General features: G+C 47.0%; 1 protein-coding gene across 3 annotated transcripts in view; it reads right to left on the bottom strand.

Moving 5' to 3' along the window:
• The window catches only part of GAS7 (growth arrest specific 7), a 156,173-nt gene that overhangs the window by 116,593 nt on the left and 13,461 nt on the right, over window positions 1-26,119 (bottom strand). For 2 of the 3 annotated variants that reach the window (XM_073606787.1, XM_073606786.1), the window contains exon 2: window positions 3,568-3,688. In XM_073606787.1, coding sequence (XP_073462888.1) covers window positions 3,568-3,676 — 109 coding nt within the window. In that variant the 5' untranslated portion in view covers window positions 3,677-3,688. Of the gene's footprint in view, window positions 1-3,567; window positions 3,689-4,554; window positions 4,741-26,119 lie in introns of those variants that run through there. The other variant, XM_073606785.1, reaches the window with a different exon arrangement.

Below are 26,119 nucleotides of genomic sequence, written 5' to 3'. Positions count from 1 at the left end.
TCACCAGGCTGGTGAGATCATACCTCAGTCATGAGGTCACCAAGCAGTTTGTGTCATCAGGCCAGCTCAATCAAACCCTTATCATTGTTTCACCAGGTATGTTGGGTCATAGCAGTCCTGAGATCACCAGGTTGCTGGGTTCATTCCACAATCATGGGGTTATCAAGGTAGTTGTGTCATACCCCAATTATGAGGTCATCAGGCCAGTGGGGTATGCCCCAATCATGAGGTCACCAGGCTAGTTGGATCAATCCAGAATTGGTGTCCCTAGGTAGTTTGGGTCACAGTATAATCATAGGGTCACCAGGCTGGAGAGGTGACTCAATCCCTGGGTCACCAAGCAGTTTGTGCTACATCCCAATCACAGGATCACCAGACCAGTTGGGTCACATCCCAGTCATAGGGTAACCAGGCTGTTGGGGACACATCCTAAATTACAGGGTCATCAAACCAGCTAGGTCGAAACTCAGTCATGGTGCCACGAAGTAGGCTGAGTCATATCACACTCACAAGATCATCAAGCTGGTAAGGTCATACCTCAATCATGGGATCACCTGATGCGTTGGGTCACTGTATAGTCATGGGGTCATCATACGTCAATCATGGGTTCACCAAGCACGTTACATAGTTACATAGCTAGTCAGTTTGAAAAAAGTCCATCCAGTTCAACCATTAAAAAAAAAAAAAAATAATGTACAATCCAATATACCCAATTCTATACCCACAGTTGATCCAGAGGAAGGAAATGTGATGAACCAATCATGGGGTCACGAGGTGGTGAACTACACCACAACTCACAGTCAAATCACCAGGAGGGTTGGGTCATAGCACAATATTGGGGTCAATGAGCAGGTTGTGTCACACCCTAGTCATGGGGTAACTAGGGTGTTGGGGTCACATCCCAATGACAGGGTCATCAAATCAGTTGGGTCAAAACCCAGTCATGGCGCCACAAAGCAGGTTGGGTCATATCACAAGGTCATCAAGCTTGTAAGATCATACCACAATCATGGGATCACCAGGTGGGTTGGGTCACAATCATGGGGTCATCATATGTCAGTCGTGGGTTTACGAAGCATGTTATGTCATGAACTAAATATGGGGTCACCAGGTGGTGAACTACACCACAATCTTGGGGTCACCAAGCAGGCTGTGGGTCACTAGGTGCTTTGGCTTACAGTACAGTCATGGGGTCATTATATGTCAGTCATGAGATCACCAAGCAGGTTATGTCATGAACCAATCATGGGGTCACCAGGTGGTGAACTACACCACAATTATGGGATCACCAGGCTGTTGGGGGACACATCTCAATCACGGGTCACCAGCTCTGCCCTTTTATTTGCATCTTCTAGTGGTCTAATCATGGAGGGAGAAATCAGCAGTCTGGCCCTTCTCTTATCACCTCATGATAACGGAAGATCTTCATTTCCTGAATTTCTCATTCAAAGTTCGGATTCTTCTCACATTTCACCTATTTATACAATGTATGTATTTATAAACACACACACACACAGGAGGAATTGTTTATCCATCTGCCATCAGACTGAACTATATATAACTCCAGAACAATTTTATGAATTTTACGAATTTTACGAAGAATTAGAAGAATGAGAATGACATCATCTGAGAACCAACCAATCAGGACACAGATCTCTTAGGCATGACAGTCATTCGATGACATCACACAAAACAATCTAAAATATTTGAACTCCCAAAATAAGCTGAACAATCTACAGACAGACATTCCCGGATTCAGCGTCACCCCAGGTCAGCGCTGGGAACTTCCTTTATTTATTTTATAAGATGTACTTGTGATTGCAGTTGGTGTAACAGTAAAAACCTGTTAATCCTGTTTATATTAACCTTATTCTGAGGTCTCTGTACATCAGGCCACCACATTGGCTCATTATATACACACAGACTCTGCTCTCTATATAGTGTCATGCAGTGATTGCACTTTACTGTTCTTCCCTCTCTTTATAGATCTCCCAGCCGCCTGAAAGCAATTCCCTCTCCTCTTCAGTAATCCTGATCTCAGCAGTCCTTCAGCAAGGATGCTAATCACACTTCCTATAATTAGACATGTGCAGAACGAAAAAAGGTGTTTCGTAATTTACATAAATTTGTTTAATTTGTTTTCGGAACTCATTTCATTTATTCAAATTTTCTGAATTTGGTCGAACTGAACTCAATTCGACCGAATTTGAAAAATTTTAATCGATTTGAATTCCATTTGAATCGCATTCTATTCGAATTCCATTCTAAATCAAATTTATTCTATTCGGAATTCGAATTTCAGAAGAAGGTTATATTCTTTATATTTTATTATATTCTATTGTATTCTTTTTTTTTCTATTCTAATTCAAATTTATTCTATTTGAAATTCGAATTTCAGAAGATGGTTATATTCTATTCTATTTTTTATTCTATTGTATTCTTTTCTATTTTCTATTTCTATTCTATTGTATTCTTTTCTATTCCTTTATTTTCTGTTCTATTTTATTCTATTCTTTTACTTTCTATTCTATTTTGTTCTGTTTTACTCTATTCTTTTTTTTTATTCTATTTTGTTCTGTTCTTTTCTATTTGTTTTTATTTTCTATACTATCCCTTTATTTTCCATTCATTTTTTTCCTATTCTTTTATTTTATAATCTGTTCCGTTTTACTCTATTATATTATATTCTTATATTTTCTATTCTATTCTATTCTTTTCTATTCCTTTATTTTCAAATCCATTTTGTTCTGTTCTATTCTTTTATTTTATATTCTATCCCTTTATTTTCTATTCTATTTTTTTCTATTCTTTTATTTTATATTCTGTTCCGTTTTACTCTGTTATATGCTTTTATTTTCTTTTCTATTCTTTTCTATTCTATCCCTTTATTTTCTATTCAATTTTTTTTCCTATTCTTTTATTTTCAAATCTATTTTGTTCTGTTCTATTCTTTTATTTTCTATTCTGTTCTTTTCTATTTGAATCCTTTCTTTTCTATTCTATTTTGTTCTGTTTTATTCCATTATATTCTATTCTTTTATTTTCTATTCTATTCCTTTATTTTCAAATCTATTTTGTTCTGTTCTATTTTTATTTTCTATTCTGTTTAACTCTATAAGATTATATTATTTTATTATTTTGGATTTGTTTATATTTGTTACTACTGTCATTCGGAAATTTGGATACATAGTGAAAAATGTGTCTATTTTTTTCTATTCTATTTTATTCTCTTCGGAAATTTAAATTAGATTCAAAAACGATTCAAATTCCCATATGATTCAAAGTCAGATTGAAAACTATTCGAATTTCGTCTGAAATTTTGTTTCATTATTTCGGATTAGTTTAAATTTGTTACTATTGTAATTCGGAAATTCGGATACATCCAAATTTCCGAATAGTACAAAAAATGTGTTCGAATTTCAATTCGGAACGAAACGAACTGCACATGTCTACCTGTAATAAAAGACAGCCACTACAGGGACCATGAAAATATGGAACAGCAAACTCAGAATGGGACTTGCTGAATATACACCGGATGAGGAAATACGGTACAGCGTCGGTACTCACCATTGGTGACGGTGTTGACGTAGTAGCGGCGTCCCTGCGGAGACATGTAGCACTGCCAGCCCGGGGGAAGAGGGACCTGTGACGAATCTTCTATCTTCTGCGGGTTCATCTTACCGGGTTTCTGCAATGACAGAGAAGTGTAAGACTCTGAGGTGTAAAGAGATAATTCTACAAAATCAGTTACACAAAGTCCTCCTCAGGCTTCAGAGGAGCACCACGATCCCGCCACCCTCAGGCAGTGAGTAGAAACATGAACAGCCAAGCACTCTGGTTTGTGCCTCTAGTTAGGGAAGGTGAGGCACACAAATGCTGCAACAGAGCTCCTCCCTCCCCAGTCAACCAGTCGGGTGCAGCCAAACAGATCCTTCCCCTTGCTGAGGGCTGAATGTCTGACCAATCACAGTAAAGGGGGTGGTGACTAGGTGGAAATCATTTTTTACCTTGTACATTCATTCTACTGACCTCTGATGCAGCATAAAAAAAACTGGGAGAGGGCGGTGCTGTGACACCCCGCTGCACTGTGACATCACAGCTGGTGAAGAACAACACAGTGACCACATGACATTGTTTATAAACAAAGCTATTTTTTTTGTCCCATTTACACCTGTGCATCATCAGTGAATGGTCCCCTCAATGCACCAAAAAAGGCAGAGCATCACAACGCATGGCGGTGCATTTAGATGCGTTGTGGTGCACTAAAAAACGCACGTGCACTGGGGTGCCATTGAGGACGAACGGCGGCACATGCAACACGTTCCCGCAGCGCAACGCCTTAAAAACCACTAAAACCTTCATTTCTCCTTCCCCATCGACCACAACACATTTACCGAAATGTTGGAATTCCCCATTCTCCTCTCTGACACCGTCCCCAGAATAATCGCCGTTTTATAGATCCCCGTTACACCGCGGACCGCCGTCTCCATGACACATCAGACGCACAGACGGCGCCGTCTCCATCGAAGATTATTTTATTGACTTTTTATTTACTTTATTCGATGAGCAGAGAGAAGATTTATCAGCAGATCGCGGGCACTGCGGCTTTCGCTGGTATCTGCACACCGCGCCGCAGTCATCTGTTTTGTTTCTAAGCAACGAGGAACTCACGAGGGGAACCCGCGGATGAGGAACAGAGATCGATATCTGCCCGAGGACGCCCATGAACGCCGGGCAAAAAAATGTAATCTACATTATATTCCTCATTAGCTACAAAAGGAAACAAATTCACTTTGTGAGCAACAAAAGCCTTTACAAACCCGGATATTACCTTGTAAAAGTAGCAGTGACATCATCACTAGGCTGTGCATAGAGCAGAGCTGTGGGAGGCTCCACCCTCTACAGGCTGCCTGCAGAAAACTACGGAAGGGGGGGACCCCCTGTACCCCACATTCTGCACCCCTGCATCCCAAACACTCCGGCACATTGTACCCCATGAATCACCTGTAATCTGCACCCCCTGTACCCCAATACCCCACATTCTGCACCCCAGCATCCCAAACACTCCAACACATTGTATCCCCTGAATCACCTGTAATCTGCACCCCCTGTACCCCAATACCCCACATTCTGCACACCCTGCCTCCCTCACTACCCCACATTCTGCACCCCCTGCCTCCCTCACTACCCCACATTCTGCACCCCAAACACTCCAACACTCTGCACCCCCCTACATCACTTGTAATCTGCTTCCCTGTACCCCAATACCCCACATTCTGCACCCCAGCATCCCAAACACTCCACATTGTATCCCCTGAATCACCTGTAATCTGCACCTCCTGTACCCCAATACCCCACATTCTGCACCCCCTGTGTCCCTCACTACCCCACATTCTGCACCCCCTGCCTCCCTCACTACCCCACATTCTGCACCCCCCTGCATCCCTCACTACCCCACATTCTGCACCCCCTGCATCCCTCACTACCCCACATTCTGCACCCCCTGCCTCCCTCACTACCCCACATTCTGCACCCCCTGCCTCCCTCTCTACCCCACATTCTGCACCCCCTGCCTCTCTCACTACCCCACATTCTGCACCCCCTGCCTCCCTCGCTACCCCACATTCTGCACCCCCCTGCATCCCTCACTACCCCACATTCTGCACCCCCTGCCTACCTCACTACCCCACATTCTGCACCCCCAGCCTCCCTCACTACCCCACATTCTGCACCCCCAGCCTCCCTCACTACCCCACATTCTGCACCCCCAGCCTCCCTCACTACCCCACATTCTGCACCCCCTTCCTCCCTCATTACCCCACATTCTGCACCCCCTTCCTCCCTCATTACCCCACATTCTGCACCCCCAGCCTCCCTCACTACCCCACATTCTGCACCCCCAGCCTCCCTCACTACCCCACATTCTGCACCCCCTTCCTCCCTCATTACCCCACATTCTGCACCCCAGCATCCCAAACACTCCAACACATTGTATCCCCTGAATCACCTGTAATCTGCACCTCCTGTACCCCAATACCCCACATTCTGCACCCCCTGCATCCCTCACTACCCCACATTCTGCACCCCCTGCATCCCTCACTACCCCACATTCTGCACCCCCTGCATCCCTCACTACCCCACATTCTGCACCCCCTGCCTCCCTCACTACCCCACATTCTGCACCCCCTGCCTCCCTCTCTACCCCACATTCTGCACCCCCAGCCTCCCTCACTACCCCACATTCTGCACCCCCTTCCTCCCTCATTACCCCACATTCTGCACCCCCTTCCTCCCTCATTACCCCACATTCTGCACCCCCAGCCTCCCTCACTACCCCACATTCTGCACCCCCAGCCTCCCTCACTACCCCACATTCTGCACCCCCTTCCTCCCTCATTACCCCACATTCTGCACCCCAGCATCCCAAACACTCCAACACATTGTATCCCCTGAATCACCTGTAATCTGCACCTCCTGTACCCCAATACCCCACATTCTGCACCCCCAGCCTCCCTCACTACCCCACATTCTGCACCCCCAGCCTCCCTCACTACCCCACATTCTGCACCCCCTTCCTCCCTCATTACCCCACATTCTGCACCCCCATCCTTCCTCACTACCCCACATTCTGCAACCCCTGCGTCCCTCACTACCCCACATTCTGCACCCCAAACACTCCAACACTCTGCACCCCCCTACATCACTTGTAATCTGCTTCCCTGTACCCCAATACCCCACATTCTGCACCCCAGCATCCCAAACACTCCAACACATTGTATCCCCTGAATAACCTGTAATCTGCACCTCCTGTACCCCAATACCCCACATTCTGCACCCCCTGCATCCCTCACTACCCCACATTCTGCACCCCCTGCCTCCCTCACTACCCCACATTCTGCACCCCCTGCCTCCCTCACTACCCCACATTCTGCACCCCCTGCCTCCCTCTCTACCCCACATTCTGCACCCCCTGCCTCTCTCACTACCCCACATTCTGCACCCCCTGCCTCCCTCGCTACCCCACATTCTGCACCCCCCTGCATCCCTCACTACCCCACATTCTGCACCCCCTGCCTACCTCACTAGCCCACATTCTGCACCCCCTGCCTACCTCACTACCCCACATTCTGCACCCCCAGCCTCCCTCACTACCCCACATTCTGCACCCCCAGCCTCCCTCACTACCCCACATTCTGCACCCCCAGCCTCCCTCACTACCCCACATTCTGCACCCCCAGCCTCCCTCACTACCCCACATTCTGCACCCCCTTCCTCCCTCATTACCCCACATTCTGCACCCCCTTCCTCCCTCATTACCCCACATTCTGCACCCCCAGCCTCCCTCACTACCCCACATTCTGCACCCCCTTCCTCCCTCATTACCCCACATTCTGCACCCCCAGCCTCCCTCACTACCCCACATTCTGCACCCCCAGCATCCCTCACTACCCCATATTCTGCATCCCCAGCCTCCCTCATTACCCCACATTCTGCACCCCCTACATCCCTTACTACCCCACATTCTGCACCCCCTACATCCCTTACTACCCCACATTCTGCACCCCCAGCCTCCCTCACTACCCCACATTCTGCACCCCCAGCCTCCCTCACTACCCCACATTCTGCACCCCCTTCCTCCCTCATTACCCCACATTCTGCACCCCCATCCTTCCTCACTACCCCACATTCTGCAACCCCTGCCTCCCTCATTACCCCACATTCTGCACCCACTGCATCCCTCACTACCCCACATTCTGCAACCCCTGCCCTCTCTCTACCCCAGATTCTGCACCCCCTGCCTCCCTCACTACCCCACATTCTGCACCCCCTGCCTCCCTCTCTACCCCACATTCTGCACCCCCTCCCTCTCTCACTACCCCACATTCTGCACCCCCTGCCTCCCTCATTACCCCACATTCTGCACCCCCAGCCTCCCTCACTACCCCACATTCTGCACCCCCTGCCTCCCTCATTACCCCACATTCTGCACCCCCTGCCTCCCTCATTACCCCATATTCTGCATCCCCAGCCTTCCTCACTACCCCACATTCTGCACCCCCAGCATCCCTCACTACCCCATATTCTGCATCCCCAGCCTCCCTCACTACCCCACATTCTGCACCCCCTACATCCCTTACTACCCCACATTCTGCACCCCCAGCCTCCCTCACTACCCCAACACACTGCATCCCAAACACTCCAAAACTCTGCACCCCCCTACATCACCTGTAATCTGCTTCCCTGTATCCCAATACCCTATATTCTGTATCCCTTGCATCCCCCATAACCACAATACACTGCATTTTAAACCCTTACTAATCCATATTCTGCATCCCTTGCACCCCCCCACACTCTGAACTCCCTACATCCTCCATTACAACTCTGCATCACCCATTACTCTCTGTACCTCCACTGCACCCCAGCATCTCCCACTACCCCACATTCCCCATTATACCTCACTCTACCCCCCTGGAATCCCCCAGTGCCCCACAATCATGAACTCCCTGCATCCCCCACTAACTCACATTCTGCACCCCCCCCCCCCACACACACGCAATTACAACCTACTTTGCACCACCAACAAGCCCCACTGCTCTCTCTGTACCCTCATTACACCAGATGCTGCACCCCTGCATCATCCAGCACCCCATATTCTGCATCCCCTGCATATCCCATCACCCCACTTTCTGCAACTCTGCATCCCCTACTACCCTGTATTCTGCACCCCCCTAAATCTTCCATTACACCTCATTGTGCACCCCCTGTACCCCTCATTACCCTACAACCTGCACCCCCTGCACTTCCCTTTACGCCTCACTCTGCACCCCTGCCTGGCATCACCTACTACTCTTTCTGTACTCCCATTACACCATAATCTGCACTGTTCCTGTATCCAGACTTTGTGGGGAACCCCCCCCCCCCTCCATTGGGCTCTGAGGATTCTGTAGTTGGAGGGGGATGAGGAGCAGAGAGGGGGCAACCAGAGAATGGGAGGACAGGAGTCTCTCTGAGCTGCCCACTGGCAACGGCCCCCATCAGGTCACCAGAGAGGCCCCGCCCCAGTACGGGAGGACTGATTGTACCTCCCTACCGGCGGCTCTGGCCGGACCATATACAACATTTTTACTTAGAATTTGTTTTTTAAAATTTGCAGAGCTTTTTGTCCTGTGAAACTGCATGTACAATCTTTCTGTGCTAATTAGGGGAGGACATCGAATGTTATCTGGCTATTTTCTCTCCAGGTCGGATGTGATTCATTCATACGGAATAGAGCAAATCAGGAAAATACCACATTCTGGCCACCAGATGAAGCGGATTGTCATAGGAATTAAATATTTATGCCATCTAATGATCATACTTGTTTTGTTTGTTTTTTTTAAATAATTTTTATTTCTAACGTTTTTTTTTAATTTTTAATTTTTTTTTTATTTTTATAAATGAATAACATTTTAGCATAGCCTAAAGATTTGTGTCATCCACACCCCCTCCCCCATACAGATTTCCCATTAGTGGATTGTAGGTCCAATCACAGTTCCGGCGAATTTTTTTTCTCGTAGTTTTGGATGGACTTATTTTTTTATTTGAGTCTGGGGGGTCCCAAGTGGGGGAGATTTTCCATGACTTCCCGTCCTGGCAAATAGTGAGGGTGAATCTGCCCAAATGGGGCAGAGATGGCGATAAAAACCTGAGAGGGCTTCTAAAAATGTATTAATACAGTTGGGTTGTAGGGCAGTGGGCGTAGGAAGGACAAGGGGCCCCCCCCCGGGGGGGCCACAGCCAAGAAAGGAGTTACAGGGACTTCTTCTTCCCAGCACAGGCAGCAAAGACAAAAATGATTAAAAAAAAAAGTTTTGGTCGCTCCCACCGAAGGGTTAATAAATGGCGGTTGCTCTAATTGGGGGAAGAGAAAGGACAATAAAAAGGGAAAGGCGCCCGGGCAGTGAGGGGTTAATGAGGGGCTGTGGGGGGACTCCGGACAATGACTCCTTTGAGAGCGGAATACAATGGGGGATTGTGTGTGATGAGAGAACATTCCTGAAATATCAGCAATTCCTGCGACACCTACACAGCCGCTTCCATTCACCAGTCATGTGATCGGCCCAACCCACAGACTCCCATTGGTGCGATTCTATATGTACATGGGGGCGACTATATCCTCATTACATACACAGGAACCCCCCCCCCCCACACACAATTAACCGCACTTCACTGCTCTGCACAGCATATGGATCAGTCCACTCACACTAAGGCCCCATTCCACTTAACGTAGCGGGGTCATGCGTTTTTTTTTTTTTGCGTTTTTTCCCATGTGTTTTCCACGCAACACTTATAGGGGCAACCCATTCCGGGCTGGTTTACACCAAAACACGTATGTTCAGTTTTTGACAGTCCCATTCATTTCGATAAGGCTTACAAACGAATTGAAACGCAGAAAAAGCAAGGCAGGTGCGATTTTTTTAAAAAAATCGCTTAACGTGCCACATTTGCATTTGGGCTGTTCACACCTATGCGTGCGGCTATTGCAGCGATTCCCATACCCGCAACCTTCCGCAGTGTGGAACGGCACACACCCCCCTCCCTCTGCGCATTTCAGCCTGCAGCGCGTTTTAAAAAAAAAAAAACATTGCGATTTCCCTGTGGCCGTGTTTTTGAAAAGCTAGGTGCACACCTATGCGTGTGGCTGCGGTTGTGGGAGTTGCAGAAACTCCCGTACCCGCAACCACCCCGCGGCGGAACGGAATCCCCAAACGCATCTCAGCCTGCAGCGCGTTTGCGGGTACTGCAGGGAAATCACATGGTCAAAAAAGACTATGCGATTTCCCTGCGGCCACGTTTTTGAAAGGCTAGGTGCACACCTATGCCTGTGGCTGCAGGAATTGCAGCAATTGCCACAAACGCAATGAAAACGCGCTGCTCTTGGGAGACACGCGGGGCTGCCATTCAATCCGAATGGCACCCCCCCACACACATCTCAGTCCACAATGTGTTTCCGGGTGCGGGAACCGCAGGGAAATTGCATGATCGAAAAGACCACGCGATTTCCCTGCGGCCGCGTTTTTGAAAGACTAGGTTTACACCTATGTGTGTGGCTGCGGTTGTGGGAATGGCCGCAATTCCCCTACCTGCAACCACCTGCGGTGAATCGGCAGCCACGCACACCTCAGCCTGCAGCGAGTTTGCAGGTCCGGGAACTGCAGGGAAATCGCATGGTCAAAAAGACCATGCGATTTCCCCGCAGCCGTGTTTTTGAAAGGCTAGGTGCACACCTATGCTTGTGGCTGCGGTTGTGGGAGTTGCAGAAATTCCTGTACCCGCAACCACCCCGCGGTGGAACGGAACCCCAACGCATCTCCACCTGCTGTGCGGGTGCGGAACTGCAGGGAGATCGCATGGTCAAAAAGATGTGATTTCCTTGCGGCCGCGTTTTTGAAAGACTAGGTTGACACCTATGTGTGTGGCTGCGGTTGTGGGAATGGCAGCAATTCCCGTACCCGCAACCACGCGCAGTGGAATGGCAGCCCCACGCATCTCAACCTGCAGCATGTTTTCAAAAAGACCATGCGATTTCCCTGCGGCCGTGTTGCTATATAAATTCTGTATAATAATATTGATGATGATGATGATAATGTGGAGGGTGCGCAGCACATCCTGGCAGCCAGCAGGTGGCAGCATTGTAATTCTCACACTCCATATTTTTATTCTATTATTATTTATTTATTTTATTCTTTGTTGCAAAATAGAGATCTGAATGATATGAAATCTTTTACAATGTTTCCATTCAATGCATACGATCGTTATCATGACTATTTTGCCAAAATGTCCGTTGCACCACTAAACCGTCATGGCTGTGCATTTCCCACAATCCCTTGTTGCTGGAAACGCGGCGCTGCGCGGTCACATGACTGTCCTGCAGGAGGCTGACCCGCCATGTCCGCCTCGGTCCTCTCGCCCAGAATCCAGTGGCCGTGGGTCACCCAACTGTTTTTATTGCTGAACCGCTTTTATCACTTTCGCCGTTCCTGCGATGAATGTCGTCGGAGACGCTCGGCCTCTCTGGAGAGGGAAAGGCGTCAACTCTTCATTAGCACCGCGCTCTCTGGTTTTTGGAAAGGCGATAATGTACAGCTAAAAATATCTCCAATCTCCTCACCTCCGCAAGCAAGCGGCAAGTGTGACACGGCGCGGCCTCCTCCTGGATCCGCAGCGACATGTGACCCTCCGGAGACATAAAATCGCCATATCTCGTGGTGATCATCAGACATCGAGCAGCGACACGGGCGATCTTCTTGGTGATCAGACATCGAGCAGCGACACGGGCGGTCCTCTTGGTGATCAGACATCGAGCAACGACACGGGCGGTCCTCTTGGTGATCAGACATCGAGCAACGACACGGGCGGGCCTCTTGGTGATTAGACATCGAGCAACGACACGGGCGGGCCTCTTGGTGATCAGACATCGAGCAACGACACGGGCGGTCCTCTTGGTGATCAGACATCGAGCAGTGACACGGACGGTCCTCTTGGTGATCAGACATCGAGCAGTGACACGGGAGGTCCTCTTGGTGATCAGACATCGAGCAGTGACACGGGCGGTCCTCTTGGTGATCAGACATCGAGCAGTGACACAGGCAGTCCTCTTGGTGATCAGACATCGAGCAGTGACACGGGCGGTCCTCTTGGTGATCAGACATCGAGCAGTGACACGGGCAGTCCTCTTGGTGATCAGACATCGAGCAGTCTTGTTGGCGATCATCAGATATCTAGCAGTGACATAGGCATCCTCTTGGCTATTATCAGACACCGAGCAGCAACACGGGAGGTCCTTTTGATGATCAGACACCAAGCAGCGACATGGGCGATCGTCTAATACCGAGCGGCGACACAGGTGGTCCTCTTATTGATCAGACATTGAGCAGCGACACAGGCAGTCCTTTTGGCAATCAGACATCGAGCAGCAATGGGGCGGTCCTCTTGGTGATCATCAAATACCAAGCAGTGACACAGGTGGTCCTCTTGCCGATCATCAGACACCAAACAGTGACACAGGCAGACCTCTTAGTGATCAGACATCGAGCAGCGACATGGGCGGTTCTCTAGGAGATCAGACACCGAGCAGCGACACAGGCGGTTCACTTGCCGATCATCAAACATTGAGCAGTGACACAGGAGGTCCTTTTTGGCAATCAATAGGCATTGAGCAGCGATGGGCGGTCCTCTTGGCGATCATCAGACACTAAAAACAGGATCACAGGCAGACCTCTTGGTGGATATTCAGACAACGAGCAGCAACACTGGTGGTCCTCTTGGTGATCAGACACCAAACTTTGACACAGACTGACCTCTTAGCAATCCACAGACACCGAGCAGCGACACGGGTGATCCTCAACGCGGTCGCCAACACCAAGCATCCACCTGTGTGGGCCTTTTTGGTGGTCAATAAACACCTATCAACAGCACAGGCAGCCCTCTTGGCAATTCTCAAACACTGAGCAGAGACATGGGTGGTCCTCTAAGTGCTCATCCTTCACCAAGTAGAGGCACAGGTGGTCCTTTTGGTAGTTGTGTTACACTGAGCAGCGACATGAGCAATCCTATTAGTGGTTGTCATACATCAAGCCTTGATATGGCCAGTTCTCTTAGTGGTCACCATACAGTGAGCAGGGACACAGGTGGTCCTTTTAGTGGTCATCATACACCAAGCATTAACTTGGGTGGTCCCCTTAGGTCATCATACTGTGGGCAGTGGCATGGGTGGTCCTCTTAGTAGTCGCAAAACACGGAGCACTGACATGAGTGGTTTTCTTAGTGGTGGTCATACTGTGAGTAGTATGACCACCACTAAGAGAACCACCATGGATGGTCCTCTTAGTGGTCATCATACACCAAGCATTAACATTGGCGGTCCTCTTAGTAGAACACAGAGTAGTAACATGGGTGGTCCTCTTAAAGATTATTGTATACCAAGCATTGACCTCGATGGTCCTCCTAGTGGTCACCATACACCAAGCATTAACATAGGCGATCCTCTTAGTAGTTGTAAAACACAGAGCAGTGACATGTGTGGTCCTCTTAGTGGCCATCATACAGTGAGCAGTTACATGGGTGGTCTTCCTAGTGGAGGTCATAGAACGATCAGTGAGATGGGCAGTCCTCTTATTGGTCACTATACACTGAGCAGCAACACTGGCAGTCCTCATACACCAAGCAGTGATATGGGTGGTCTTCTTGGTGGTTGTCATACACTAGGCAGTGACATGGGTGGTCCTCTTAGTGGTTGTGATCCAACAAGCAGTGAAATAGGCGGTCCTCTTAGTGGTCGCTACACACTGAACAGCGATGTTGGTGGTCCACAAACACTACATAGTGACACGGCTGGTCCTCTTGGTGGTCACTATACACCAAATAGTAAGACAGGAGGTCCTACCTGGTGATGGCCACACAATGGTCCCATAGTAAATACCATACACACAGGCTGGGGGTAAGGAGGTGTATTATTTAATATCAGACAGGGCTGTGCTGTGTGGCAGAGCTGTGTAAATCTCAGGACTGGATGGACAGAAATACAAATCCTTTGGCAGGTAGAGGAGCTCCCATCTTCGTATCTCGTCTTTAGAATTTGGTTGTTTTCTGGAGCTTTACTTTTAAACATCGCATCCGACAGATCCAAATAACGAGTGATTTTGGAAGGACGTCACCACACACAGCACAGGGCGGAGCCCTTCCATAATCATTGACAAGACCAATGGCCCACAGAGCTTACAATCTAATCGGCATGGCCATTACCCCGCTAAGTTTTCACAGCCCTGGGAAGAGTTAATGTGGAAGCGGAAGCCGCGCTCATCGTTCTCTTATCCGATATAATAAGCAGAAGGAAATCATCGGTCATAAATCTCAAATGAAATCAAAAAATGACATTTAAAATGACAGCGGAAAACGGGAACTTCCTCCTCCAGATCTGCAAACCGCCGGCCAGCAACACTCAGAGCGAAGGTTATATAATGGGGAGGGGGGGGGGAGAGAAAGAGAGAAAGAGGCTGGTGGGGAGAAAAAGAGTATAGGAGAGAGAAAGGGGGGGAGAGAGAAAGGGGGGGGGAGAGAAAGGAGGGGAGAGAGAAAGGGGAGAGGAGAGAAAGGGATGGGAGAGAGAGAAAGGGGGGGGAGAAAGAGGGGGGAGAAAGAGTGGGGGAGAAGAGAAAGGGGGGGAGAGAAAAAGGGGGAGGGAGAGAAAGAGAAAGGGGGGGGAGAGAAAGAGAAAGGGGGGGAGAGAGAGAAAGGGGGGGAGAGAAAGGGGGGGAGAATGGGGGATAAGGGAAGAGGGAGTGAAATGAAGAGAGGGGTATGGATAAGAGTAAGAAGGAGGAGAGAAGATGGGGGAATGATAGAGAAGGAATAGGGACAGAGGAAGAAAATTGAAAGTGAGGGGGAGAAAAAGCGAAAGATTGGGGGGGGGGGGATTAGGGAGGAGAAGAGAGAACTGAAAAGAGCGAGATACAGTAAGAGAGTAAGGAGAGAAGAGAGGGGGTGGGGATGAGGAGGGGGGGGGGTGAGAAAATGGGGAGGGGAGGGGGAGGAAGGAGAGAGAGTGGAGAGTGAAAGAGGGGGGGAGACAGGGGAGAGAGAGCAGGGAGGGGGAGACAGAAGGGGGGAGATGGAGGAGAGAGGGGGATAGAGAGGAGAGTGAGGTGGGGGGAGATTAGGGAGGAGAAGAGAGAGAGGAGAGAAGAGGTAGAGGGAGAGGGGGAGAAAGAGAGGGGGGATAAAGGAGAGAGAGAGGAGAGCATGAGAGGGGGGATAGAGGAAAGAGAGAGGAAGAAGGGACAGAGAAGGGGATACAGAGGAGAGTAAGGTGGGGGGAGATAGAGGGGAGACAGGGGGAGGGAGGAGGGAGAGAATGGGGGGGGGGGTTAGAGGAGAGGGGAGAGAAGGGGGATATGGGAGGGGGGAGAGGAGGAAGAGAGCCGAGAGAGGATGGGGGGGAGAGAAAGATGGAGATGGGGGGAGCAGAGGGAGAGAGATGACGGTAATGGACAGAGACAACAATCGGTTGGCCTCCAAGTAAAAGTAAAAGTTTCTCCGGCAGGAAAGGCGCACTCAGTGTGACGGCCAAATACTTTTCCAAAAACACTTCACAGCTGATTTTTCCAGGTGACATCCCGCCGCTCTCAGGATGAGTAAAATAAATAAAATGATAAAAGGAAATAATCTCGTCTTCCTGGCAAAAAAATGGGAAGCTTTATTCTTTGTCAGTATCATGGCGCCGAGCCGCATTCTAGAAAGGAAAATTCTGCATTTTTCTGCAAAAGAGCGCCGGAAAAGGGATGTACACTCATCCTTTCAGGTATGTGCTTGGATTAAAAATTAAATAAATGACAATATATATATATATTTACATTACACACAAACAAACAGTATCTCACAAAAGTGAGTACACCCCTCACATTTTTGTAAATATTTTCTTCTATCTTTTCATGTGACAACACTGAAGAAATGACACTTTGCTACAATGTAAAGTAGTGAGTGTACAGCTTGTATAACAGTGTAAATTTGCTGTCCCCTCAAAATAACTCAACACACAGCCATTAATGTCTAAACCGCTGGCAACAAAAGTGAGTACACCCCTAAGTGAAAATGTCCAAATTTGGCCCAATTAGCCATTTTCCCTCCCTGGTGTCATGTGATTCGTTAGTGTTACAAGGTCTCAGGTGTGAATGGGGAGCAGGTGTGTTAAATTTGGTGTTATCGCTCTCGCTCTCTCATACTGGTCACTGGAAGTTCAACATGGCACCTCATGGCAAAGAACTCTCTGAGGATCTGAAAAAAAGAATTGTTTCTCTACATAAAGATGGCCTAGGCTATAAGAAGATTGCCAAGACCCTGAAACTGAGCTGCAGTACGGTGGCCAAGACCATACAGAGGTTTAACAGGACAGGTTCCACTCAGAACAGGCCTCGCCATGGTCAACCAAAGAAGTTGAGTGCACGTGCTCAGCATCATATCCAACAGTTGTCTTTGGGAAATAGACGTATGAGTGCTGCCAGCATTGCTGCAGAGGTTGAAGGGGTGGGGGGTCAGCCTGTCAGTGCTCAGACCATACGCCGCACACTGCATCAAACTGGTCTGCATGGTTGTTGTCCCAGAAGGAAGCCTCTTCTAAAGATGATGCACAAGAAAACCCGCAAACAGTTTGCTGAAGACAAGCAGACTAAGGACAGGGATTACTGGAACCATGTCCTGTGGTCTTATGAGACCAAGATAAACTTATTTGGTTCCGATGGTGACAAGCGTGTGTGGCGGCAACCAGGTGAGGAGTATAAAGACAAGCGTGTCTTGTCTACAGTCAAGCATGGTGGTGGGAGTGTCATGGTCTGGGGCTGCATGAGTGCTGTCGGCACTGGGGAGCTACAGTTCATTGAGGGAACCATGAATACCAACATGTACTGTGACATACTGAAGCAGAGCATGATCCCCTCCCATCGGAGACTGGGCCACAGGGCAGTATTCCAACATGATAACGACCCCAAACATACCTCCAAGATGACCACTGCCTTGCTAAAGAAGCTGAGGGTAAAGGTGATGGACTGGCCAAGCATGTCTCCAGATCTAAACCCTATTGATCATCTGTGGGACATCTTCAAACAGAAGGTGGAGGAGCGCAAGGTCTCTAACACCCACCAGCTCTGTGATGTCATCATGGAGGAGAGGAAGAGGACTCCAGTGGCAACCTGTGAAGCTCTGGTGATCTCCATGCCCAAGAGGGTTAAGGCAGTGCTGGAAAATAATGGCGGCCACACAAAATATTGACACCATGGGCCCAATTTGGACATTTTCACTTAGGGGGGTACTCACTTTTGTTGCCAACGGTTTAGACATGGCTGTGTGTTGAGTTATTTTGAGGGGACAGTAAATATATTACATATACACACACACCTCAATCCATACATACAGCGCCCCTCCAGTTCTCCTCCTGTAACAGTGGATAGATGGGGAGATGATGCGCTCTCCTTTCTCCTGCACTCAGCGGTAATGACATGGATTGCCATTCTGTGCTGCAGTACTGTCTGTCCCCCCTAGGGGGTGTTTCCATGACACCCTGGGCCTAGAGGAAGAGCCAGTGTCATCTAATCTGGCAGACTGACATCTAGTGGTGGAAAAGAATTACTGCTGGAAACAGCTCTGGATTGACGGTTACTATTGCAGCAAAAGTGAATTGTTTTATATTGGGTACTGACATTTATAGGTAAAGTTGATCCAGGGAAAATCCGATTGCCTCTCTGGGATCAGGAAGGAATTTTTTCCCCTGCTGTAGCAAATCGGAGCATGCTCTGCTGGGGTTTTTTGCCTTCCTCTGGATCAACTGTGGGTATAGTATTGGGTATATTGGATTGTACGTTTTTTTTTTTTTTTTGTGGTTGGACTGGATGGACTTGTGTCTTTTTTCAACCTGACTAACTATGTAACTATGTAACTATATTTACTTTCCTTGGGCTATGTATTTTTTTAACTAAAAAAAAAAACAAAAATAAACAAAAAACTGGAATTCCTCTTTAAACTACCAACAGCCTATTGCATGGAAATTGGCTTCCCCAGCAATGTTTTTTTCTTTTTTTTCACAAGTAGTTTAACTAATAAAGTTTAAAAGGCTGCCAGCATTGCCCTGTGTCCTATCAGAGTGCTGATTACAATAAAGGTAGCCCCTCCCACCACTGGAATGGCCATTCTCTGTGTGTCCACAACAGAAGCAGGTGAGAACATTCAATGCCTCGTACTAAATGTTTGTCCTCTGAGAGCTGACCTGGAGGAAATTGCTTTTATAAATCAGACTTTTACTTGAAATTGTTTTTCATATAACAAATCTCTCAGCGGGAATTGTGTTTTCCATCCAGCGTATGCGGCAGACGCGGAATTACCCAGCTGGCGGTCAGACGCACCTGAAGGACGACATTGTCAGCTCTTCCTGTAACCTGTAATCAGCTCAGAGCCCCCCTGGAAGGCCAGAAACCTCATTCTCTGACACTGTTACCACCAGCGCCCCGCTGTGACCGCCAGCCACAGCAAATTAAAAATGGGGAGGGGGGGAGAGCTTGGTGATAATATTACGCTTTGGGCGTGGAAAAATAACTCTTTAACCACAAACACCAAAAAGAAATCTTATCCGTGTTCTAAATGATTGTAACATTGACCTATAAGTAATTATTGATGCCACATTCACATCTAACAATTTTGCTGTTCCATATTTCATACACAGAGCTGCAGATTGCTCCTCAGGGGCGGAGCTGCTGACACTTACAGGGAGGAGCAATGAAATGCAGTCACTGTGCAGAACACCTATGCGGAGCCTCCTTGTGGATTTATAATCAGAAAACATGCCCGCCCGCTGCACAAAGATACACTTTAAACTGTAAATATTGATACTATGAAGCGGGAGGAGCCCTTAGGTGACAAATTATTTCTGATGGTCCGCGATTAATTGATCATACACCACAAATCGGGAACAATGGAGAAGCAACTGATCACCAATGATTGGCCTATGCTCCAAATTTGTGCAATCAATCGCTACTTCATACAATCATATGCGTCACCATTATTATCAAGTGGTTGCAAGCGCTTTTAGCAACACCAGCAGAAATCGCCATATCAGTGGAAGCTGATTGGTTGCCGAGATTTAGCGCACTTATAATAATTTATTCACATTTGGAACATCGGCAGACCAACCTAGTTCTGGCATTAATGACAAAAAAAAAATCAATTTTTTTGGCCTGTGCAGTTCCTTTACCCTAAGGCTGCATTCACACCTGAGCGTAGCATCGTTGAGCATTTTTACGGCATTTTTGGTGCAGTTTTATGCGCGATTCGGGCATTTTTTGATCTCAGGCGTTTTTTTTTATTAGTCAGTACAGAAAACGATCATCTGTTGCATCATTTGTTGCTAGGTTTTTCGGCTTTTCGATCAGCTTTTATTTCTTTTTTATTATTATTATTCATTTATTATTATTATTTTTTTTGTTAGGGTAAGGGGTTAGAGTTAAGGTAAGAATTAGGGGGTGGGGTTATTTATTTATTTTGTTAGGGTGGTAATAAGACTACTACTACTAATAGAATTAAAAAATTTAAAATAAATACACAAATAAATCATAATAATCATGAATAAAAAAATAACTACTATAATTGAATACTACTAATAATAATGAATCCCTGAATGAATTAAACCTTAAGCCCTAACCCTTAAAACTAAACACCCTAACATTAACACAAAATAAATACATTATTATTATGATTATTATTAATAATAAAAATAATAATAAAATTATTATTAATGAACCCTTAAAAACTAAACACCCTAACCCTAACACAAAATACATTATTATTATTAAAAATTAAAATAATAATACAATTATTATTTAACCCTTAAAAAAAAAAAATAAATAAAATAAATAACACCCTAACACAAAATAAATACATTATTCACACTTCAGTCGGGCTGGGAGTGCAGCGTTCTCCATGAATACACAATGACTAAGTTGACCAACCTCTATGACTAAGCCCCGGTGGGCGGGACGAAGCGCATGGGGGGAGGGGCATGGTTTGTAGAGCAGAGTTGTCTAAGGCTGTCCTATACCTGTATTTACACTCCAGTCGGGCTGTGAGTGCAGCATTCTCCATGTATACACATTGACCAAGTTGACCAACCTCTATGACTAGGCCGCGGTGGGCAGGGCGAAGCGCATGGGAAGGCATGGTTTGTGGAGCAGAGCTGTCTGAGGCCATCCTACACTTGTATTCACACTTTAGTTGGGCTGGGATTGCAGCGTTCTTCATGTATACACAATGACCAAGTTGCCCAACCTCTAAGCCCCCATGGGCAGGGCGAAACACGTTGGAGGCCATAGTTTGTGGAGCAGAGCTGTCTGAGGTTGTCCTACACTTGTATTTACATTTCAGTCAGGCTGGCAGTGCTGCGTTCTTCATGTATACACACTGGCACAGTTGACCAACCTCTATGACTAAGAACTGGTAGGCGGGGGCGAAACACATCGGAGGAGGCCATTGGGCAGGACGAAACATGTTGGGGGTGTGGTTTGTAGAGCAGAGCTGTCTGAGGCCATCCTACACTTGCATTCACACTTCAGTCGGGCTGGGAGTGCAGCGTTTTTCGTGTATACAGAGAGACCAACCTCTACGACTAAGCACTGGTAGGCGGGACAAAACACATTGGAGGGGGCCACTGGGCAGGACGAAACGCGTTGTACCATGGTTTGTGGAGCAGAGCTGTCTGAGGCCATCCTACACTTTGGGGGGGGGGTGTCTGGGAGTGCGGTGTTCTTCATGTATACACATTGACCAAGTCGTCGTAATATCAACTAATTAAAACGCACGTTTTATGCATTTTTCTGAGTCGCCGTAGTTTTCTAAGCGTTGAAAAAAAATCAGTATGTAGTATTTTTCAAAGTTCGCCGCATGCAAACAGGTGACATTTTTTAATGCAGAATCTGGACACGAGTTTTATCGCATCATGTCACGTGCGTTAAAATGTGCGTTGAAATGCAACTGGGAGACGCAGTGTAGCGTGACCGAATGTTGAATTATTTCACCGACCAGATATACAGTAGGCAGGTACTGGTTACTATTGCCGCCATGAAAGTGTAATCCCAGGGGGGGGTTCTGCAGGTTGGTAGTTGATGGCAGGGTCACCCAGGGACGGCGGTGGGGGGAGGTGGCGAGTGTCAGCACAAAGCTGGCCGTTCCTCACCGGGGTCAGGCTAGGAAACCGCAGTGACTAATCTCACCCCGTGCCCCATTTCCTGCTGACTGGAGCTAAACACCAGCGATGGCATTCTACACAGGAGATAAAAAATAGAAAAAAAAAAGGAACTTGTCTCTTTGTTTTGGAAATACGTTGCCATGGCAACTGCTGACAGCGTGATCACAGGCCGCCGTACCCGGCTGGCACGTTTTATTTTTTTCAGGTCAGCATCTCCTCCTTTGATAAGAGGCATCATTACCAGATGTGATGCCGAAAGAGAGCGCAGAACTGACGGCCGACCGACATGACAGGCAAGGTGATCCGCCAGGCGTTGTATGCCCCGGAGAACGGCGTCTATTCCGCAAACGCCTTTTAAGTCTGGATCAAAGACTTTCCTCCGCTGAAAGGAGCGAGTGCGGCGGGAATCCCAAAGGAAGGCGGAACGCGCGAGAGAGAGAGAAACACGAAACCTCGCTTACATCGTCCCCTTCCTCCCACCAGACACCAAAATATTATTACCAGCAAGAATTCAATTGTTACATTGTGTCATCATCACCTGGAGAGCGATGACATCACTCCTGTATAATAGAACATATCTGGAGAGCGATGACATCACTCCTGTATAATATAACATAACATATCTGGAGAGCGGTGATGTCACTCCTGTATAATAGAACACCTACAGTGCCTTGAAAAAGTATTCATACCCCTTGAAAATTTTCCACATTTTCTCATGTTACAACCAAAAACATAAAATGTATTTTATTGGGATTTTATGTGATAGACCAACACAAAGTGGCACATCATTGTGAAGTGGAAGGAAAAGGATAAATGGTTTTCAAAACTTTCTATAAATAAATATGTGAAAAGTGTGGGGGGTACATTTGTATGGCGCCCCCCGGAGTCAATACTTTGTAGAACCGCCTTTCACTGCAATTACAGCTGCAAGTCTTTTTGGGGATGTCTCTACCAGCTTTGCACATCTAGAGAGGGACATTTTTGCCCATTCTTTGCAAAATATCTCAAGCTCTGTCAGATTGGATGGAGAGCGTCTGTGATCAGCAATTTTCATGTCTTGCCACAGATTCTCAATTGGATTTAGGTCTGGACTTTGACTGGGCTATTCTAACACATGAATATGCTTTGATCTAAACCATTCCATTGTAGCTCTGGCTGTATGTTTTGGGTCGTTGTCCTGCTGGAAGGTGAACCTCCGCCCCGGTCTCAAGTCTTTTGCAGACTCTAACAGGTTTTCTTCTAAAGCCGCGTACACACGACCGGACTTCCCGGCAGAAAAAGTCCGATGGGAGCTCTTGGTTTGACATTCCGACTGTGTGTATGCCCCATCGAACTTTTTCTGTCTGTATTTCCGATGGACTCAGATATAGAACATGATCTAAAGCTTTCCGTCGGAAATGCCGACGGAGTTTAGCCCGTTGGCAAGTCCGGCTGTGTGTACGCGGCATAAGATTGCCCTGTATTTGGCTCTATCCATCTTCCCATCAACTCTGACCAGCTTCCCTGTCCCTGCTGAAGAAAAGCATCCCCACAACATGATGCTGCCACCACCATGTTTCACAGTGTGGATGGTGTGTTCAGGGTGATGTGCAGTGTTAGTTTCCCCCACACATAGCATTTTGCTTTTAGGCCAAAAAGTTCAATGTTGGTCTCATCTGACCAGAGCACCTTCTTCCACGTTTGCTGTGTCCCCCACATGGCTTCTCACAAACTTCAAATGGGACTTCTTATGGCTTTCTTTCAACAATGTCTTTCTTCTTGTCACTCTTCCATAAAGATCAGATTTGTGGAGAACACGACTAATAGTTGTCCTGTGGACAGATTCTCCCATCTGAGCTGTGGATCTCTGCAGCTCCTCCAGAGTTACCATGGGCCTCTTGGCTGCTTCTCTGATTAATGCTCTCCTTGCCCGGCCTGTCAGTTTAGGTGGACGGCCATGTCTTGGGAGGTTTGCAGTTCTGTCATACTCTTTCCATTTTCGGATGATGGAATGAACAGAGCTCTGTGAGATGTTCAAAGCTTGGGATATTTTTTTATAACCTAAATCTGCTTTAAGCTTCTCCACAACTTTATCCCTGACCTGTCTGGTGTGTTCCTTGGCCTTCATGATGATGTTAGTTCACTATGGTTCTCTAACAAATCTCCGAAGGCCTCACAGAACAGCTGTATTTATACTGATATTAAATTACACACAGGTGGACTCTATTTACTAATTAGGTTACGTCTGGTAATTGGCAATTGGTTCCACTAGATTTTAGTTAGGGATATCAGAGTAAAGGAGGCTGAATACAAATGCTCCCCACACTTTTCACATATTTATTTGTAAAAAAATGTTGAAAACCATTTATCATTTTCCTTCCACTTCCCAATTATGTGCCACTTTGTGTTGGTCCATCACATAAAATCCCAATAAAATATGTTTACGTTTTTGGCTGTAACATGACAAAATGTGGAAAACTTCAAGGGGTATGAATACTTTTTCAAGGCACTGTATATCTGGAGATCGGTGATGTCACTCCCGTATAATATAATTTATATCTGGAGAGCGGTGATGTCACTCCTGTATAATATAACTTATAGGAAGGAATTTTTTTCCTCTGCTGCAGCAATTGGCCAGCTCAGCTAGGGGTTTTTCGCCTTCCTCTGGATCAACAGGAAGGTAAGTAGGCCAGCAGGTGCCAATCCCCCAACCCCTTCATCACCACCTCCAGAACGTCTGCACCATCATCCGGACCATCAACAACTCCACCCCCGTAGCAGTGGCAGCCATCAGAACCTCCATCCTCTCAGCAAGCTCATCATCGCCACATCAGTATCCTCATCATATCATCCTTCCTTCAGCAACTTTGTCTTTTCTCACCATGTGCATTGTCAAATACTCAGCGAACGCCCTCCACAGGCTAAGAAATACCGCCTCAACATTACCAACCTACATTCAAAAATGACTACAAAAAGAACTAAGGACCAACCTACAATCAACCATCAAACATAGGGAGACACCAATTCAACCACAACAACTAGCATGTGCCCTGATCAACACCAGATCTGCAGTCAAGCACAGACTGGAAATCCACAACTTCATCATCGAAAACATAGATTGCCTTTTCATCACGGAAAGCTGGCTAACACCCGACTGCAAGGCCATTTTAACCGAATTGGTGCCTGAGAACTACAGGATCCTAACTGAGCATAGAAGAGGAAAAAGGAGGAGGCCTAGCAGTAATCTTCAAATCTCACCTCGCACTCACCAAACCAACATCACAGAACTCAGTGCTATTCATGGAGACACTCTCCCTTCATCTTCAAACAACACCCCAAGACACTATTCACATACTACTATGCTACAGACCTCCAGGGCCAAAGACCAATCTCCTTACACCCTTCACGGAATTCATCTCAGCACTCATCCTGAAAAACAAAAACTTTCTGGTACTTGGAGACTTCAACCTCTGGGCAAACTCCACCCTCAACCCTATCGCCACCGCCTGCATCAACCAACTGGAAGAACTAGGTCTCCAGCAACTGATAAATGCTCCTACACATGGTTCAGGACATATTTTGGACCTCATCTTCAAACAAAATATGGACATCAACATATTTGACAACGTACCGCTACCCTGGACCCCCACCATCAAATTCAAAATCGCCACCAACACCACCCTCCAAAAACGGAATCACGCAATAACACACTGGTCTAGATCTCAGAAGAAACTACAATCCGAACTCTTCAAAACCATATTATCAAACAAAATAGCAACGATAAATTTAAACCACTCAACTGAACAAACACTCAACTCCTTAGACAAGGCATAGCTACAAACGGCAGACTCAGTGGCCCTAAAACACAGAACACTCATCCGCAAAAAAAACTCAGGATGGTTTACTGGCACCCTTACTCTACTGAAGCGCGAACGCAGAAGAGCTGAAAGAGCCTGGAGAAGAAACTCCACTAAGGAAAACCACTCAAACTACAAAGCTCTCACCGGGAAATATCACAAAGCAATCTTCAAAGCAAAAAAAGAATATTTCTCGAACACCATCTCAACAGCCTTAAACCGCCCTCGGGAACTGTTCAAAATTGTCGCCCAGACTATGAACCCAACCTGCCTAGAGCCCCCAGCAAATGAAAATCAAGAATTTTGCAATAAGCTATCGGACTTTTTCATCGACAAAATCGATAACATCCGTAAAACAATTCAACAGAAAAAAACTACCAACCTCAATCAACGAAAGCAAAAAGAGGATAGCGATACAAACATCACACAAGGACCGAAAATCTCACTAATCCCAATCACCACTGACAGCACCAAAAACATCAGAAGCCTCAGAGATAGCACTTCACCAAACGACATCATTCCC

This window comes from Aquarana catesbeiana, linkage group LG12, assembly GCF_042186555.1.
Source record: "Aquarana catesbeiana isolate 2022-GZ linkage group LG12, ASM4218655v1, whole genome shotgun sequence".
Classification (NCBI taxonomy): Eukaryota; Metazoa; Chordata; class Amphibia; order Anura; family Ranidae; genus Aquarana; species Aquarana catesbeiana.
The sequence above is the reverse complement of the archived record's forward strand: the minus strand, read 5'-3'. Positions and strand labels throughout refer to the sequence as shown.